Raw genomic sequence first — 20359 nt, forward strand, 5'->3', positions numbered from 1 at the left:
ACACAGAGGGTTCAATGAAAGTGGACACTCTTTCTGACCAGCAGGGTCAGCAGTGCCTGACCACATTAGAGCCACTAAATTAACACAGCACTGAACGCCTGCTAGGGGTACAGATCCATTACGCTAATGCAGCCCATGACCACAGCAAGAGGAGGCCAGAGAGAGATAAGAGTAAGTTAGTGCCTCTGTTTAAAAAGCCTACTTTTAGAAAACAATATTCATTTAATTATATATTTATTTACATTTTATTTTTGACAGTAAGCACACCTCACTACCAGTTTTCACTATTTCATGCAATATATATATATATATATATATATATATATATATATATATATATATATATATATATATATATATATATATACACTGTTCTATATACATATAAATACAATTTTATCAGATTTTCAATATAATTAATTTATATTAATAATTTAGAATTTAATTTATATGTATATAGAACAGTTTATATATATATATATATATATATATATATATATATATATATATATATATATATATATATATATATATATATATATTGCATGAAATAGTGTAAACTGGTAGTGAGGTGTGTTTACTGTCAAAAATAAAATGCTAAATTTATGCTGATTTAAATCTTAAAGAGTTGTATTACAGTATTTTTGTATTTACTGTATAATAACTTATTTTGAGAGAAAATGTGTTTGCATTAAATAATGCAATAAATCCTAATGACCCTTAAAATAGGCTTCAGTTTCTTTATACATATTTTCTTTATTTTGAACGTTTGAAATATGACCTGAACATGTTTTTGTTCTGTAAAAAAATCTATCATTACCTGAGTTACTTGAGATATGCCACTTGTTTTGATATTTTATAAAATGCAAATTACACATAGTGATGCAAAGTACATGCAAAAACCCCTTTTGGTTCAATCTGGCACTATGTTTACCTTTTTTAACATCTGTAATTCTAGATTTCCTCATGCATGTCATATTTATCATATTGGCTGACTGATGCTTGGCTTGTAATGAGTCTTTAGAGCTGTTTCCTGGAGAGCGGGTCACACGGCCGTACCTTTAGACTCTGCTCACTCAACTAGCACTAATGAACAGGTGCTTCAGACGTAATGCAGTTTTAAATGATGTGCAAGTGAGCGTCATTTCATGTGGTTATGGTGGTGAGGTTGCATTAGACTTAGACATCTAGATCCTCTATCAAAATTGTTTTGTTGCTATAAAAAATTTAAACTTGTACAGCAAAAAGTGTACACTGACGGTCCAATCATGCTGAATATTAATCTGCATGTATTAGATTGAAGTCTTTTGAATTCACTGCTTTGTTCATTTGCTGTTTGTGTGTGAATATGCACTGGATTGTGTGTGTGTGTGTGTGTGTGTGTTCTGCTTTTGTCAGATATGTTGTGTTGATGGCATCTTTCATGAGAAAAACCGCACCCTCTTCTCCCCCAGGCACTGACTGAGGCTGTATGTGTACTTTGATAGTGCTGCCAATAGAATAATACCTCATTAAAGTTTACCTGCGGAGTTGATAAACCTGATGGACGGGACAATCCCCCCACAACATGGGGGAACTTTCCATAGACACAATATAATATAATATAGTCATACTTAAATTATTATAGGAGTGCGCTTTACAAGAAAATTAAATGTTATGTATAATTCATTGTGTTACTTACTGTTTCTTATTATTTGTGAAACTTACTAGAGTGAAAATTGTTTCAGAATAAATACAACACCAATTTTTTCAGTGTATAAATGTCATTACCTAACATCCTGTCAAACAAAGCATCATTCATTTTTAAGGCGGACATTTATCAAGCAAAACATTGCAGCTGGTTAGAAGTCATTGCAAAAATTGCTCAGAAAAGTGAAGTCAGTTCTGACAAAAGCTTATGTGGCAATTGAGTGCAGATGCCATTTGAATTTAAATTTCATTGAGAAGAGAAGAGACGAGATTATGATCAGGGGTTTCGGGTTCGATTGTATTTGCATTTTAGCACACAGCTCGTAGAGGGCATGTAAATCTGTTAACAATATCATTTGCTGTGTTATTTTTCCACAGATATCATTCTGTGTTTCTGTAAATAAAGGAGTGTACATGCATACATTAGTATGTGTGTGCGTGTAAAACACCTGCCAGGTGTGTCATCCATTAAATAATGCATGCCACACCCATAGAAATGAGTACATAGTTCTGCATATAGAAGGTGATATTGAAAACAAAAATAAATATATCCCTCTTTCTATGAGAAAATCTGATTGCATGCTTTATATGGATTTTCAATTGAAACTCATTTGAGATTTTTCTTTCCCGTTGGACGATAAAAATCTTGCGTGTGTGTGAGTGTGTGTGTGTGTGAGTGTTCCGTGCATTTTTAATGGTGGCATCATCACACTTATGCTATTAACAGTCATTCTGCTATCAGTGCATCATAAGAATGTTTCTTCAAAGCAATGCTAACAGCTAGTGGCAGTTTTCGTCACTGCTGACGCTAATTATGAATGGAGCCAATATTAGACGGCAATGTTTGGAATGCGTTTGAAAAATGAACAGACAATTCATTACAGTGGAAATGCATGCAATGCAGATTTAACCACTGAATGGGTGCATTGCTGCTTTAGCATTCATGCAATGAATCCTTGCTGATACTAATGCTCCAGTGTCTTTGAGGATGTTACAGTTGATTCTGTTCTCTCATTATCTACACCTCCCAGTCATATTTTCTTTGAGGGATTAACTCAACATTTACTGACAAAAGAGACATGGAGTATCTACACCCCTGCACAAGCCACACACATCTTACGGGCTCAGTTTGTGTTTGTGAACTTCCTTGTTTATTCTTTCACCCAAGCAGACACCATTAGTAGCTTTAAAGAGGAATTTAATAAAGTAGCATAATAAAACACCTCACCGTCCATGATAAACGTCTGAGAGGCATTGAGTAGGAGACAGAGACAGAAAGGGGAGGGAGGAGTGTTACGGGAATATTATAGTGAATCATATGTTTATTTTTCTGCCATTTTTAACAGTGAGGAAAATTCTGCAAATAGCATAAATGAAGAAGCGAGATGTGCCCAGACTGCTAAGAAACACAGACATGCTGAGCTTGTTGGAAAAAGGAGATTTTCTCTTTGTCAGAGGGTAGTGTTTCAGGATTTTAAATGGGTCGAATCATGAGGAATCAATTTATCCTTGATCTTTTGAGATGAAAGACTTCATTGTGCCATGAAAATGTAACGTTTCAAGCTCAAAATGTTCTGTTAACATTTCTTGCTTCTGCACTTCCACAGCTTTCTGACGTCAGACAGATAGATACGCTTGACCAGGACTGCCGTACGTTAATGATGTCAGCTTGATTTTCAGAACCTTGACCCATCCACTGATGGCAAGATAAAAAAGGAAGTAGAATATATTCTATTATTTATAAATATGGGAAGATCTAAAGATCAGATTAAATGTAGGAATGCCTGTCAAACTCTGCAGATCATGTGGATTGTCTTGCAAGCAAAAGCAGTATAATGTTTGTTATTGAGGACATTCACAAAGACAAAGCGATGTATAATGGTCAAGGCTAAATAAATTTTATGTATATGTAAAATAACATTAGTATTTTATAAATTATTATAAAATGATATATTAAATAAAAATTAATTTCAATATTATATAAAAAGCATTTTATATCATTTAATATATTTAATGTATTAATTTTATATATATATATATATATATATATATATATATATATATATATATATATATATATATTACATATATTTAAATATATATATTATTATTTAAAAATATAAAGAAATTATATTTATATAACATTTTTAACCGATTGAAGTTCTTAGCGATGTATTCATATATTTATGGTAGGAAATTTAAATAACATCTTCATGGAACATGATCTTTAATTAATATCCTAATGATTTTTGGCATAAAAGAAAAAAATATATTTGGCTTTTGCTAAAAATATACCCCAGCAACTTAAGACTGGTTTTCTGTTCCAGGGTCACATACACATTATAATTAGACTCTATATAATCTTCATATCTACGTTAAGTCTCATTTAGATGTTAAAGTAAAGATTTAAGTGTGTGAACTTTAAGACTGAAACCTGTTCTACATGACAGATACATCTCAGTTCTCACACTCCTGCAAGCTGCAGTTGCGTCAAATCCTGTTACACGCACATATACGCGTAGGCGCTTGCGTTTTGAAGTCAAGGGTCTCTTCCTGCCCTTTAACACCTCTAGCAGTTCTCATCAGAACACTTCTGCCTCTTGCTCTGTCATCTCCTCCCTAATTTCCACTCCATCTTCCAGAATATTCTCAAATAAAGAGAATATTAAATAAATTCCTCACACTGAAGCTCAGTTGCATTTGAATTTCATTAGTTTGGCACAGGAATGCACTCCTTAATTGCGCTCTTTACACAAAGTGCACTATTTCTTATGTCCTATAATCTCCAGGCGTTCGATTTCTGAACTTTCCAGCTGCGTTCAGCCAGCAGAGAGCAGGAGACCTCTGTCAGATGCATTTTTGTTTGAAGACAGTCAGGGTCGCATCTTCAGGGTCAGAAGGGTTTCTTGGTTTGAGTTACAAGTAGTTCAATCAAAACCAACCAAACACCAAACCACACATAGCAGGTAAATATATGCATACAAGAGCACTGACTGCCCCTCAAAGGTTTGGATACACATACTCATTCTACACAACTTAGAAAAATCAAAAATTGGGAAACAACAGTATGAGAATTATGTAGTGAATTATATGTGGTTCATTTTAATGAAACAAATGAATTATGCTATTTTTTAGCGTTTTCTTTATCTAGAGATAGAATAGACAAAGAAGCAGTTAAAAAATGTCACATTCATAAAACAACTTCAGATATGTGAAATATATTCATATATATGTCACATATGTTACACCTATGTAAACACATATGTAATTTCTCACTGAAGTCATGAAAAGCCACTAACAAACGTTTGTTGCTACACCCTTTTTGTTTTTCATGCTCTTTTTTGCATTAGACATGAACAGGAAAAGCACATTCAGGGTGTAACAACACAGACATAGAAAACTCAAAGCGGTGGGTGACTCTATCTGGCTGGTGTTTTGTCTGATGGATATGGGCACTACTGAAGGGTCTTTCTTTATCTCACCTGCTCCAACATGCCCAAGGATTAGAGATAATAATAAAAGAGAATCTTTATTTCCTTGCAAACAGGAACCATTGGGATTGTTTATATGATTTTCACATGCCTTAACCACTTCACATGGTTTATTGCTTCAATTGAAAATATATGTATTGATATGAATTTGTATTTAGTACACATCTTCAATTACTCACCAAATATTTTTTTTTCATGTTCAATTGAAGGAGGTTATTAAAGTTACTAAAGATAACCATTCAAAAGCATTGAGCCGTTATCTTCTGGTTTATTGTTTTATTATCAGTATCAACAACATAACATACAGTGGCAGGTCTATTTTTATGCACTTACACAGCAAGATCTAATACACAGATTAAAAATGTTGACACATATCCAGATTTTTTTGTCCTATCTGTTGACATTCTCTTAAGACATAACCGACTGTGTTTACATTAATACCTTGCCAAGACAGGCATTTTGACCACATTTCCACACATGCACATATCCGAAATCAGTATGACAGACACCTACCAATTTCTGTATTACCTCTATTACAAATTCTGTGTTCTGAATTGCTAGTACTGTGGAAAGATTTCTCATTAGATATTGGTCTGCTACCAGTACTTTTGAGACCCTTCATATTTAAGGTGCAAAAAAGTCAGAACACCTCAGAAACAGTGCAGTTTGAGTTTGAATAGAGGCTCTGTTTGGGATTTCAGTTTACCGCCCAACATACTCAACTGGCACTAACCCACTTCCTGTCATGGGCTGATGGGATTGGTCACACACTGGCCTAACATCATGACAACTCTCAGACGGAGAGAGACCAAATTCAGGGTGTTTCAAACAGGAAGACAGGTTCAGCGATCTGAACAGATGTAGAAACGTCTCCAGCGTTCTTTACTACGGAAGTACACTTTCATCTGAGGCCTTGATTTCCACACCTGACGTACGCAAAAACTCGCAATCACCAACTGTCACCTACAACTGTGGAGAGAATTACTGCATTATTCAACATATTAAGACATTTTTAAAGTCATAGAAGTGCTTTATAGTTCGTTTTCAGAGCTTGATAACACCAATGAACAAATTCTAACAGCTCTCATCCTCAGCTGCCCAATGTCTATATGTTTACAAAGTTTAATAGTCACCAAATTAGTTTTTGTAAACTAGGAGAAGAAAAAAAGAGCTGAATTACCAAAGTTGTTACCAATGTTTTTGCAGATATTACTTCAAAATAAGCACTGCTTATTTTACAGATCACTAAACGTTCTTCAGTCAGTCGGGCAAAAGCATGCTTTACCCTAAGTCTGTGCAGATCGATTTCACAATGTTATCAAGCACCTATCAGTCCCATGTATAGACCCCCGTACAAATATTTAGAGTATACCCTCCACAGTGGATGTCGAGTTTCAGCCCTGCCCAAATGCACACACACTCTGACACCGCTTAAAGAGCCTGTGTTCTTTCAGTCCAAAAGGGAACATATGTTTCTTTCTTTTCATGGTTAGAGAGAGAAAATGAAGAGAGGGAGGAAAGGAAGGAAGCTGGGCGTATCAGTTGATCAGTGTGAGTATGAGAGCCGAAACTGTGCTGAGAGGGCCACTGTTTACACGCTCCACTCAAAGAAAGTATGGACTCGAATGAATGATGATGATATCTATACTGTTGATATCACAGTATTTATTAGGCAGGATGATTTTACACTATGTGAGTGTACCAATGAAACTTTAAGTAATGCTAAAACAGAGCAGGTCATGTCCCAAATGGGTCAAGATGAGGAAGACTTTAATATTAAAGAGTGCACTACATTTGTAGTTGTTCTTTTTACACTGAGTTTCTGGTGAAAAATAGTTGTTGTCTGTGTTTGTGTGTCAGTCTGTGCATCTGTGGTGTAGATTAGTGATGGGTCGTGAAGAAATTAATAATAATAAAAAAGTTTAGTTCATTGAAATTGTCTCATGAAGAAAGAATGAATTGCAAAGTGAACTAATTATTTATGTTTCTTGTAATTTATCTTTTGCTGCATTTTTATTATCTCTTAATTTGGAATATGTTGAAAGATTATTTTGTGAGCTTGTACAGGGAATTTGCCCTACTGAAAAAAAATTCACATCTAACGTTGGTCAAAATGAGTAAATGATTAACAATTTGTTCATTGTTTTATTGTACAAGATCAGATGAGAGAGTCTGTCAAATGATCTGTTCTTCCATCATTAGTGTGTTTTCAGTCACTCTTTCTTCAAGTTTCATTATTACGGCAGTAAATGTCAACGAGTTACTGTCCATTCCAATTCATGAATGAGTCACTGAATCATTAATTCAAATGATTCGTTCAGAAACTACTCAAGTAACTTTCTTTATGAGTGCTCATTGAATCAGTTACTCGACCATTTCATTCCAAAACATTGATTCATTCAGAAATCATTTCAAGTCTTTATGAGTCATTAAATCATTGACTCCGATGGGTAAATGTATGTATGTATTACAAAATAGACAAAAATAAATCTCACTAAATTATGTAATCGGATAAAAAAGACACTACTTTTTTTTTCCAAATGACCATTTCAGTATGAATTATTCTAAGTTAACCTATCTCATTAAAAATAATGCATACTCTAATTCATACAAAAAAAATAAATGCGTGTGAAGATGCGATTTTCAAAGCATTTAGGACTTTATTATAAGAATGGTGTACTGTACATGCATATTGTGTATATCATAATGTGTCTGTTGCAGTTGTGCTGAGTTCATCCCAGATCATTTCCCTGTGATATGAGAGGGATGCACTCATTATTAATAAGTGTGTCCTGTGGTTATGATATCATTCTCACAAAAGTCAACATTCCTGTCTAAGTGCCCCTTACCTATGAAATATTCATTCATCCATAATAATTCAGACAGGGTCAGTGTTGACAGGGCAGATGTAGGGTTTGACCCCATGACCATCCAGGAGAGAAACTGCCTACGCTAGTGCCTGAACAGAAAGGCTTCAACTGTGTAACTTTTTAAACTGCAATAAGCTTTAAAAATGTTAGAGGGGCTAAACATTTTATATTTGTGACTATGCATTACATTTGACTTGATTTTTCTCTTTCATACCTCGGAATCTACAGTGGAGAGATATCAGTTGTTTAGCATTTTAGCATCAACTTTGTTTCAAATTTCTACGGAAATGACACAAATGAGACCTACAGAAAGAGAGGAGTTAGAAAATGAACATGGATAGCAGCTCAGATCATTTGATGAGAAATTGAATTGATGTTTGATTGCACATAAGAGATTTCTGCGGTCCTTTTCACAAGAGAAGCATTTGAAAAGTTGGAGAATAAAAGTCTCTAAATGGATTCAGCCTATATGTAGTATTTAACATTCACTCAGAAATTGCTTATTCATTTCACAAATAATTACAAAGAAACGGCACATATAATTAAATGATGTTATTTTGAAGTGGATTTTTTACAGTTAATATAATCTCATTGCAGTCTAGTCTAGGAGAAACAACTCACAAATGATGTTTTCCTTTCTCTGGGATTGTTGTTTTGTGTATATCACACTTCATAAACAAGCCAAAAAGTACAAAAATGACTGTTTACCATTTAAATCAAATCAGAGAGGGAGACGGCATCAACAAATGGAGGGAGGGATAAACTGACAGAAATATTACCTCAGGGGTACCAAAACATGAAGTGATGTATTTCCCTTGAGTGAAAGAGAGGGGAAGAACACACAAAATCCATATCACAGCGTCTGTTATTCCTCTATATATGAATAAAATATTCAAATACAGCCATTACTCCACATTAAAAACCACAAAATGCTCACATGTTCCTCACACACACCACTGATCGTCACATTAAACTCATCCATTAGAGCTGAGCAGACTAAACGCATGATGATGATGGTGTGTGTGTGTGTGTGTTTGTAATGGCTATGGCAAATTATTTTCTGTGATAAGCCCACACACACACACACAGTCACAGCAATGTTTTTCTTGGTGATTTCCTCTGTGGATCATCAAGTATTACATGAGTCATGACTGAGGACACAGCTCTGTCTTAAAGCAATAAGCTCTTTTTCAGATCCTTTTTGCACAATATTTGTATTATTATGCTTACTAGAACGCTGATGTCAAACTTGATTGCGATCATTTGTGAGTGTGTCTGCTCCTGTCTGAGCTGCTGTCTATGTGAAACATTCCAAAACAAGTTCCATTAGTTAGTGGATGATGTCTTGCCTGTGTATTTTAGTGTTCATTTTTAGATGTTATTTGAAATCTGTTAAATTGTTTGCACTCTATTTACTGCATGTCAGTTATTTCAGTTACTTCAGTTACTTATTTTTCATTATAAAAAATAAAAAAATGAAAAAATAAAAATTTATGCTTTTGCATTATACCCTACCATTCAAAATAGTCTTTAGTCTTAGATTTTATTGAAAAAAAATAAATAATAATAATAATTTGGCAAGAACGTTAACAGTGACAGTAAATACACTGTTACATAAAATTTCTATTTCAGATAAATGCTGATCTTTTGAACTTGTATCAGAGTTTTCACAAAAATATTAAACAGCTGTTTTCATCACTGATAATAATAATACATGTTTCTTAAAGCAGTAAATCACCGTTTCAGAATGATTTCTGAAGGAACATGTGACTGTGAAGACTGGAGTTATGATTCAGAAAATTCTACTTTACATCACAAATTATATGATTTGTTTTTAAGAATTATTTTGAATGGTAGGTAATAAGTTGTTCTGAGACTTGTGTGATGGAATTTATTACAGCCTTTGATATGCAATCTTTAAGTTTTATTAATGCCTGTAAAGCCAATAAACCCTATAACATCCACATAATATGTGCATGATACTAAAAAGGGAATGTTTACATGAAGAAACTCCACTCACAGAAATCACCCGAGTAATAAATAACCAGAAATTCCATGTGCATAAACAAAACGACCAGACGTGTTACGTTACACGTTGATTGATTGATTGATTTTTTCAGAAATTAGTCATTAAGGTTTCACATTTCAGAAACTTAGGCTTGAGACAAAATTTTATGTTCTGGTTCATTGTGCCAGCATCATTCTGATTTATTATGCTTAACTTTTATCGTACCCGGGATATTGCTATCCTAATAACCCATTGCTTTTCTCTCCATCTCTCTGCAGGTCACCGAGTGAAGCCGGACGACCCTCATAAGCAGTTCACCGATCGCCTGAGTGACATAGAGCGTTTCCAGAGGGCCAGCATGAGGATGAACCCTGGCAACGGGACCACCCGCTCCCACCAGACCCATTACAACCCCTCCAACTCCACACCGATACCAGGTGCGTGTTTTGTCACTAGATGCCCTACAGATCCAGTGTATGTGTTTGTGTGAGTCAGACGTTCAGACTCATCACAACGACTCGCACCTCGATGTCTGGAATCTAGCAAGCCCTCTCAAGCTGTGCTCCCACGTCAGCGTGTGCGATAGTGGCTGAGGATTCGTTCTCAGATGCATATAAAGACCTTTGAGCATGATGTCTGCTAGCAAACCAGCAAAACTCTCACACTCTCAAAAGCACGTATGCACTTCGCTCGCAGTCTATCTTTCTATTTTCAAATAGACATACACACCCAGGCAGATTTCACACCGCACCCGTTTCGGTAATGTGTGTGTGTTGCTGAAATGTGCTTCTTTTATTCATTTCTGTTTGCTCACTGTTTCTGCAGAGTAGAATGAATCACATTTCAAAAGAACTCAGACTGGTGTGTGTTTACAGCCGTCTGACTCACATCTCACTCCAACTCTCATCTAAGATCAAGAGCGTCAAATGAGTTTTATTTAGTTCTTTCAATCATTTGGGTCCTAAACCTATGGATTTATTCCTTACTTCTCTCGGTTTCTAAGTTGGATGCTGTTTGTAAGCTGGATACACAATGAAATCTTATATATCAAACTTCTTTGATTTTGTCATTTTGTTAAACAATTACGCCTTTTTTATTTATCTTTGTTTGCTCACTGCATCTGTAGTGTAGGCAGAATCGCTCATATTTTCTTAAAAACTCAAACAGAGTTGTCGTGTGTTTACGATTATCTAAGCAGTCGTGACACACATCTCTCTCTGCGATCAATCAAAAAGCGAGAAAGACCAAATGTTCCCAAAGGTCAAATCATGTCCCGCTGCAGTTCTTTTATCTTTTTTTCATTCTTTTGACCATTCGCAAATCCAAAAAGCGAACCAAATCCTATTCATTTATGCCTTACAGTAAGCTTGTAAGTTCTGATAGAATGTTAAAACCAGATGGGTGTACAACATTGATTTTGTCAGTCACTTAGCTTCTATTTCCATCAGGTCAGGTTAGGTAGCTCCACCCACATTCAAATCTCATTGGTTCCATTCTTATTATTGGTTTTAAGTAACACCGTATGAGAATTATGTAGTGATTTATGTGTGACTAACAATTGTGAAAACAACTTCAAGAGGTGTCTTTTCTAAAAAAATATATATTTGTTATAACAAAAAGTGATTTTTTTAAACAAAAAATTTAAATAAGTCTGTACTGCTCCCCAAGGCTGCATTTATTTATCCAATAATACAGTAAAAACTAATATTTTTATAAATATTTGTATAAGTTAAAATTTTTACTTTAAAGTGTAATTTATTTCTCTGATGACCAGTGTTGGGTATAGTTACTTTGGAAAGTAGTTAGTTAGGTTACAACGTTACCATCAATTAAAAGTAATCAGTTATGATACAGCGTTACCTATTCATAAAAGTAACGCGTTAGAGTACTCATGCGTTACCAAAAATTAAAAGCCGTTTGCAGCGGCTCACACATGACAGACACAGCCCCCGGCCCCTTTAAATGCACCTAAAAGTCGTGACTCCCGACAATGAATAACGTCAGTCATCCGACTAAATTAACACTGCAGGATAACAATAACAGGAAAGACAGTCAGCAATCGGCTATTCCACATGGCGTTTTATTTATTTATTATCTCAGAACATATTATTAATCAAAATTCGCACCTAACGTAACCAAGTATGCTTACTTGTAAACACAACCTTAAACAGGCTTTTAAAAATTAAAACCATTTAAAAATGATGAACAACCAGCCAGCCAATGATCTAACAGAAATTAACAGCTGCCTGTCAAACAAAAATGATAACAAACCGAATTAAATCCTTCATTGCCACACAGGCAAATGACAAATCGCTTAATAGCCGAACTAATTATTATTAAAGTGTCACTCACAGTCACAAGCCTAAATTCGCTTTAACACAGTCCTCTTACATTTACTCTTCAAAGTAGTGATTAAAACGTAGCGTTAAATTTGAGGTAGAATTTTTGGCGACAGAAGCTTTACCGTGCATTTTACCGTTATGTTCTTTTCTTTTTCGTTGACAAATTGAAAATAATGTGCGTACTTCCATAAACCAAACGCTGTCCTCTCTGCTATCTTGCCGGGAGTTCGGAAAAAAAACCCACACACACACAGGGTCAGGCGCAGGGCACAGACGCATCACTGCCATTGACTTTACGATCACAGAGCTTCGGCTCCGCTGATACTGTACATCCGCAGGTGGCACAGTAGACCTAGGACTACTGTCTGACAAAAAGCAGGCTGCAGTCGGGATTTTCCTTTCCTTAAAATAACGGATTACTTTTTTAAAAAAAATAACGAAGTTACTGATTACTTACGCACGAAACTAACGTGTTAAGTTACACATTTCAGGAAAAAAGTAATTAGAGTACTCTAACGCGTTACTTTGTAACGCGTTACCCACAACACTGCTGATGACAAAGCTGATTTTTCAGCAGCAATTAGTTTTCAAAGTAACATGATTCTTTAGAAATCATTCTAATATGCCGGTATATTGCTCAATAATATGATGATTTGGTGCTGATTCATATTTTTGCATTTTTCCTCATATTGTTTGATGAATAGATACTAGATAGATGTTTTGACCAAAAGAACAGCATTTATTTAATAAAAATATTTTTTTTATATGTGACCCAAAACCTTAAGTCTTAATTGTCAATTTTTTGAAATTGAGATCTATACATCCTCTGAAAGCTGAATAAATATGCCTTCCTTTGATGTATGGTTTAATAGGACCGGACAATTTGTTCGAGATACAAATGTGAAAATGTGGAATCTGAGGGTGCAAAAAAATCTAAATATTGAGAAAATTACCTTTGAAGTTGTCCAAATGAATTCTTAGTAATGCATATTACTAATAAAAAATTACGTTTTAATATATTTACGGTAGGAAATTTACAAAATATATTCATGGAACATGATCTTTACTTAATATCCTAATGATTTTAGGCATAAAATCTATAATTTTGGCTATTGCTACAAATATACCCCAGAGACTTGAGACTGGTTTTGTTCTCCAGGGTCACATATATATTTTTAGCATGCCTTTAATCACACTTTTAATCAGTTGAATGCATCCTTGCTGAATAAATGTAAACATTTATATATAAATTTAAAACAACAGATATATAATTTTGTTTTGTAACTTGTGTCTGGTTAGGACATAATGTAATGGTCAACCGGACCCCATAAAAATGTGGTTACGTTTCATAACCTTCATTATTGATGAGCAGTGTATCCACAGTGAGCCAGTGAATGTATCGCTGGTGTTTTTGTTTGGGGTTTTTGGTAAATTCCTCCATCAGACTGACCTGATTTCTGAAGGGTGGACGCTTACACAAGCATTCCTGCAAAACCAAAGCTGTGACTCATCCAGAGCTCAGCGCGAGAAGAATGGGAGATTTACGCTTACCGCATCAGGAGTGTGCTTGAGCTAGTGAAGCACATCTAGTATCCATATCTGCTGGTGGATTAGAAGAGGAATTATGTCTTCGTGGTGCTGTCAAGAGACCAAGACTGCCGACACACACACACACACACTTCTGAAGCAGACATAACACATTAACAGAGCTTTAGCTGTCAGGAGACTGCTTGTCTAACAGTGCTGTGTGAGTGTGTGTGATACATCAAAACCTCATTGTTTGATATTAGCATAGTTATCTCTCACCTCAGGGCACTGTCTCTCTGGCTGGCTGGCTGTCTCTCTCGTCGTCCCAACTTCATCTTTATGCCTAAGTCTCAAGAGATTCTGTCAGACAGCTCTGTGTGGTATGAAGTTTGCGGACAGACATGTGTAAAATAGGCATGTTTAATCAGATTTACCACACTCATCGCAGGGTAATTAGATGGTTTCTCATTCCACCTGAATGATGCAAACTCTGTGTGTGTGTGTGTGTGTGTGTGTGTGTGTGTGTGTTACTGTTGACTGCATCATCCTGGAGTCTTGAGGTTAGCAGATTGTTGATGACTGTAAACAGATATTAAGTTACAAAATTCACAGCACAAACACAGACATGGTTCATACTTAAACAGATTTATCAAAGCACACAACACCGTCCCACGAACACACACGTACACACACCTGTTGTCATGCCGGTGGAGCAGGGAGGCGAATTAAATTCAGCTTTAGTTAACATGCAGCAACATGTTTCAGACAGAAATAAATACGAATGAAGAATAAAAGAAAATGCAGAGGGAGTTTAATGAAGATAAAAAAGAACAAGCACACAGAGGTGCGAGCAGAGCGGTGTGTTTATTTTGGCAGCGTGTATTCATGCACTCATGCATATCCCACACACTGCAGAACAGACATGCACATGAAATATGTCTGTGCAAAAGAGTCATTATTTTGCATAATGACAAGAAAGTCTACTTTATGGACCATTTGTTATTATTATTATTATTATTATTATTATTATTATTTGCATTGTTAAAATTTGTCTGTCACTCTCTCCCTGAAACTGCATGAAGGCATTGCCTATAAAAAAAAAAATAATTATAATAATTGTTTAATTTATCATATTTTTATATTTTGCCAATTCTGATGAAAGCCAGTTCTCTTACTCTCCATTCTCTTCTCTGCACAATAATACTATTTTGTTTATTGCTTTAAATGTATATTGTATTATATACACTTAAAATAATATATATTTTAGAGCAGATTTGCAAATTATATTTTATATTTTTAAAGTCATATTACTATTAAGTTACATTGCTACTTTTAGTGGCATTAGTCCTCTCAGAGATGCACAAAGCTCACATATTGTACTGCTCACAGACTGTTTCTGTGATATGCTGCTTTAATAGTGGTAGAAGTCTGTCTGTTATTGACGCTGTGTATCAGCCAATCAAAATATTTGAGGGAGATGTTTATTTTCAGCAGAAGCACCAGCTGTGGCCTGAACAAGAGCATTTATACTGAAAAATGTATCATTGTGCGGTGAAAACCAGAGAGGGAGTCTGAGAACTCCATGTTGTTAGTGCATCACTACTACTATTGCTCAAGATTAATTCAAACTCCTAACATGAAGTATTAAACTTTGCAGTTACAGACATGAATGATACTTCAAGTTAAAAACAAACTCCCATAGATTTGCATTGAAGGGACGCAAGCTTTTGTCCTGGACTAGTAATCAACCACCCTAGAAAACAAAATCTAGGTTTTGCATGGACAAGCACCATTCACATCTCCGAAAATGTAAAAATCGACTCACATACGTCTCGTATCTCAAACGTGTATGTGTGTTTGTCACAGCAATTAGCTTGTAACAACTATCTGATCTCGGTTTGAGAGTAAACAGGATTTATTTGCATGTCAAATTGGCAGTTCAGTGCACTGACACACACACACACACACACAAACATGCTCTATAAATCCCAAAGTATCTTATTTTAGACTCGTGCAGTGACTGTTAAAGAGAGAGACTGCTGTGTTTTAAAGCATTCAGATCATGCACACACATACAGGCACCACACGCTAGAGATAAGATATCTGATCACACACACCTTCATTCCTCTTGACACACTGATACTTTTCTTGGCTCGTCAGCAATATAAAGTTTTCTTTATCTTTATCTACTCACCCACACTTTTTGACAGATGGGGTTCTATGTGTGTGTGTTTGTGTGTGTGTGTGATGTGACACCAGCATAAGATTTCATGTTTGTTTTTCTCGGCTCATTTGATAAAAACTAGCATCTCTATCACATTGAACGTGTGTGGACAAATTAATTGTGTCACAATCCTACAAATACACACACATAAATTTATTCCATTTATGCATATTTTGGTTTGGTAAATCTCTGTTCATTAAAATATCTCAGAATATTGCTGCTTGTAAACAAAAATGTTTATTTTATTATTAATATTTGTGTTAATTTACAGCAATTTAAAGAGCAAATACAATGTCATCATATAAATCTTAAATATTATCAAAAGGATATAAAACATTAAGTTTTCTTTAAATGATATCACACAGCACTTTATAATTTATTGCATTAATTAATATTTTGGTTTGATGCATTTGTTTAATATTCTGGATTATTATTTTGCTGTATATAAATGAAAAATATTTGTATTATGTTTATTTTATAATTTTTTTTTTATTTAGATTTACATTTACTGTAACTTTTAAAAGGGAATATATAAATATCTAAAATATACTAAATAATTGATAAATAATTTTGTGATTTTTTTATATCACATTGTGCCTCAATTATAAACTGTTAATGCATATTTTGGTTTGATAAATTAACATATATATATATATATATTAGTGTGTGTGTGTGTGTGAGAGAGAGAGTGAGTGTAAAAAAAAGGAAATGACGAGTGATTACATTTTTTTTTTTTTTTTTTTTTTTTTTGTAGCATTATGGCCAGATCAGATTGACCCTCCTGCACTGAAGACTTGCAAAGTGGAAGACGACTTACGCTGGTCAAGTAAGAAACAGTCTTACTTTGACTTTCTTTATTTCCATTTCGTCTTGATCTATTTCTTAGACATACTGTTTCAGAAATATACTTTTATTTTCCATGATCGTTCAGTGGTGCTCTTTTATGTTGTTGGTAGTTAAAAGAAAGTATGAATCACTGTAACAAACAGATCATCAAAAACCACACACACACACACACCACTGCCCCTCAGATGATGCGTGTGGGGGTGTTTTTCCCTCATAATAGGTGAATCATAAAATTAATAATCTGATCAGAACAAAGCATTTTGTGGAGGGGCTGAAACAAACAGATAATAAAAAATGATCTGCTTTTGCTCACACACGCATCCACATGCATGGACCCAGAAACATCTATAAACATTCTTAGTGTTTGAAATACACACACACACACCCTCTTGATTCGGCACACACACACACATATAAACACTCTTACTCGAAAACATTCACACAAACTCTGGCTGCCATGGACACACAGCCACGTACCTGGTTCTGGCACGGTTTTCCTTCCCCACGGCGATGCAGAATTCCTGCCCTTCCTGTTCCAGCAAACCCCAAACATCCAAACCAGCTGAGTCATTTTTATCTCCAACACACACAAGATTCTCTTTGTCACACCAGCCCCTGTGACATTTAAGTTATAGCTTTCTTTAATTGCACTTTGATTGATTTATAATTTCTAATAGACTCGCTGTGTATCAGGTGACATATTTCAAAACACCAGATGGCAGTTTCATCAGAATTCATGCTCTGCAAGGTGAAGAAATAATTGACATTTATTAAAAGCCACACTGCAGCTAAAAATATTGTCACTCCTCTACTGTGTGTTTAATTTAGTTCGGTACACAAACTTCTATAAAAATTCTGAGCATACTTCAGGTCAGTCAATATTAGATTAGATTCCTTTATGTTGTTGTAAAGAAAATCATTTTGGAAGTTTTCAAATATGTTTAAAGGCATAGTCCAGCCAAAGATTCTAATTCTGTCATCATTTATTCACTCTAATGTCATTCCAATCCTGTATGCTTTACTTTTTTATCTGTGGAATGCAAAATAAGATATTTTGAAGAATATTGGTGACCTCACAGTTTTGGCTCCCATTGTCTTCCGTAGTATGGACAATAGGGATGGGAGATATGGACTATATCACAATATTTTCTGGATAATTATTGCGATGATATAAATTATGATAACTAATATGCATCCACTGAGAGACAAAAAAACTTCTGTTTCTTTAGAGAGAATTGTTATCTTTCCTGTTTTTACCCAAAATAGAGTGTTGTGAGCACAAACGTAATGTGTCTGTTTCATTCATACTGGAAGCCAGAGGGCGCACTCACACAGAAACTCCACAAATGCATCACAGAAGTAAGAGAACTCATGACATTCCAGGAAATCCCTAATATGGACAAAGACATAGCTATTGCTGTAGCCGAGTAAAAAGAAGATAAAAATGGTTAAACTAATCAAACATGAAGACATTAAACACACAAGTGTGACAATATGTTTATTTGTGTTCTTCAAACCATCTTGGGTATTTAAGAATAAAGTATATTTAGAATGCAATGCTAATCAACATAGACTTTATCACTGTTAAAACTGTCTTATAAAACTATACAATAGTATGATTTCTGCCTCATTCTGTGATATGAAACCTCATCGGGTTACAGCCGTTACAGCCCTGACCAAATCAGTTCCAGATTGTAGAGGTAGCTCCTAATTTAGCCATAAACCCCCTCTGTTTCACGTCCACCTTGCTCTGCATGGTGGCATACAGAAATAACAACTAGATTTTATCGTTCTGATCATGGGAAGACTAATTCTTATCATGAGGAGAATTTTAACTGGTATATCACAAATAATGAGTTGTCGTACATCCCTAATAGACAAAAATAAAATGGAAGTCAATTTATGTGAACATGAACATTCTTCATGTCTCTTTTTCACAGTCATATCACTGTCAACCATCACAGGGTAATTAAGAGTATTCACTCCAACATTTAACTGTGGGTGTCTCTCTTGATACTCTACAGTGTGCACGAGGCCAAAGAGAGATTGACACACACAGAGAAACATGTTTGGAAGGCAAAATTTTGTTGCACAATTCCCAGATTTGTTGTAGAACTGCCAAATATGGATTTGAACTTTTCGCAGCATACCGCAGGTCAATGTTAAATCTGATTAGTATACACTAATGCAAAATGTCCCCTAAAAAATCATTTTAAAATCATAAGATTTAATTAAGTTTTTAAATGTTTGATTCAAAGAGAAATGTAAATTATGTCATTATTCACCCCCCCCCCCCAATACTTTTTTCTGTGGAACACAAAAGAAGATTATAATTTTTATATATATATTCTCTTACTTTGGAAGTCAGTGGGACCCAGAACTGTTCGCATACCTCTTCTTTTGTGTGTCACATGAGAAATAAATGTATTCTGGTTCTGAATAACATGAGGGTGAGGAAACAATAAACGTTTTTGGTCTTTTTTGTATTACTATCCCTTTAAGTACTTATTTTGTCTCAGATGTTTCTCTTAAAAGTCCTTAAAATATAAGTTTATTGTGTCAGTGTTAAAATCTCAGATCATTTGGGTTTAGAAGAACTTGAACAAATGTTTGCATTTGTGTGGAGGAGATTATTGAGGTTTTTTTCTTAGGAGAAACATCTGAGTAGTAGAGGAGTTTTATTTTGCTCTCCATTGCTGTCCATGAGGAACAATTGAGATATTAAATAGATCTAACTTGTGCTGTGGGTTCTGTGCTGCAGACTTGCGTGAGTGTTATGTTGACTCACCGCTCTTAACGGCAATGATCAGAAACGCCTACAGAAATAACAAGATCCAACAGTTCTTATATTTCATAGTAATTGCTTCTGAAAGAATATTGATTCCTTTTAATGTCCTACAACAGCTAAAGCTGCTTAATAATTGTGATTTTTGGATCAATAATAATGCAGTCGTTTCAACAAATGGATTTTAGAGTCAATACGTTCAAAATTCCTCACTGGAGAAAAAAAAGGGCATTCCTGATTTTTTCACAAATGCATTTCATTGTGATCCAGGTCCTGAATCAACGACCTGATTTGTAAATCTCCAGTACAGTATCAGATGTTTGTGAATGGTAACCTGAGCCGTCCTGATGTATGAGACATGTCCGAGATGAGCTAGTTTGCATGCGACGTGCCGTGTTGTCTTATGGACTACAGCTCTAACATAAACACACAAGATCTCCATGTTTGCCTGCGTCTCATGTTCTCTGCCTGTTGGAGCGATATGCCATTACCTTCAGTTATCATTCATCAACATCCCGTGCAAACATTTAGCCATTTCAGCCCTGCTCCAGTTTTCTACCTGCTTGGAAACCATCCG

At 35.0% G+C, this 20359-nt stretch overlaps 1 protein-coding gene across 2 annotated transcripts in view; it reads left to right on the forward strand.

Moving 5' to 3' along the window:
• Positions 1-20359, forward strand: part of LOC128025917 (runt-related transcription factor 3) — a 53109-nt gene that overhangs the window by 25537 nt on the left and 7213 nt on the right. The window contains exons 6-7 of one of the 2 annotated variants that reach the window (XM_052612526.1): positions 10337-10495; positions 16906-16977. In XM_052612526.1, coding sequence (XP_052468486.1) covers positions 10337-10495; positions 16906-16977 — 231 coding nt within the window. The remainder of the gene's footprint in view (positions 1-10336; positions 10496-16905; positions 16978-20359) is intronic. The other variant, XM_052612527.1, reaches the window with a different exon arrangement.

Source organism: Carassius gibelio, chromosome A13 (assembly GCF_023724105.1).
Source record: "Carassius gibelio isolate Cgi1373 ecotype wild population from Czech Republic chromosome A13, carGib1.2-hapl.c, whole genome shotgun sequence".
Classification (NCBI taxonomy): domain Eukaryota; kingdom Metazoa; phylum Chordata; class Actinopteri; order Cypriniformes; family Cyprinidae; genus Carassius; species Carassius gibelio.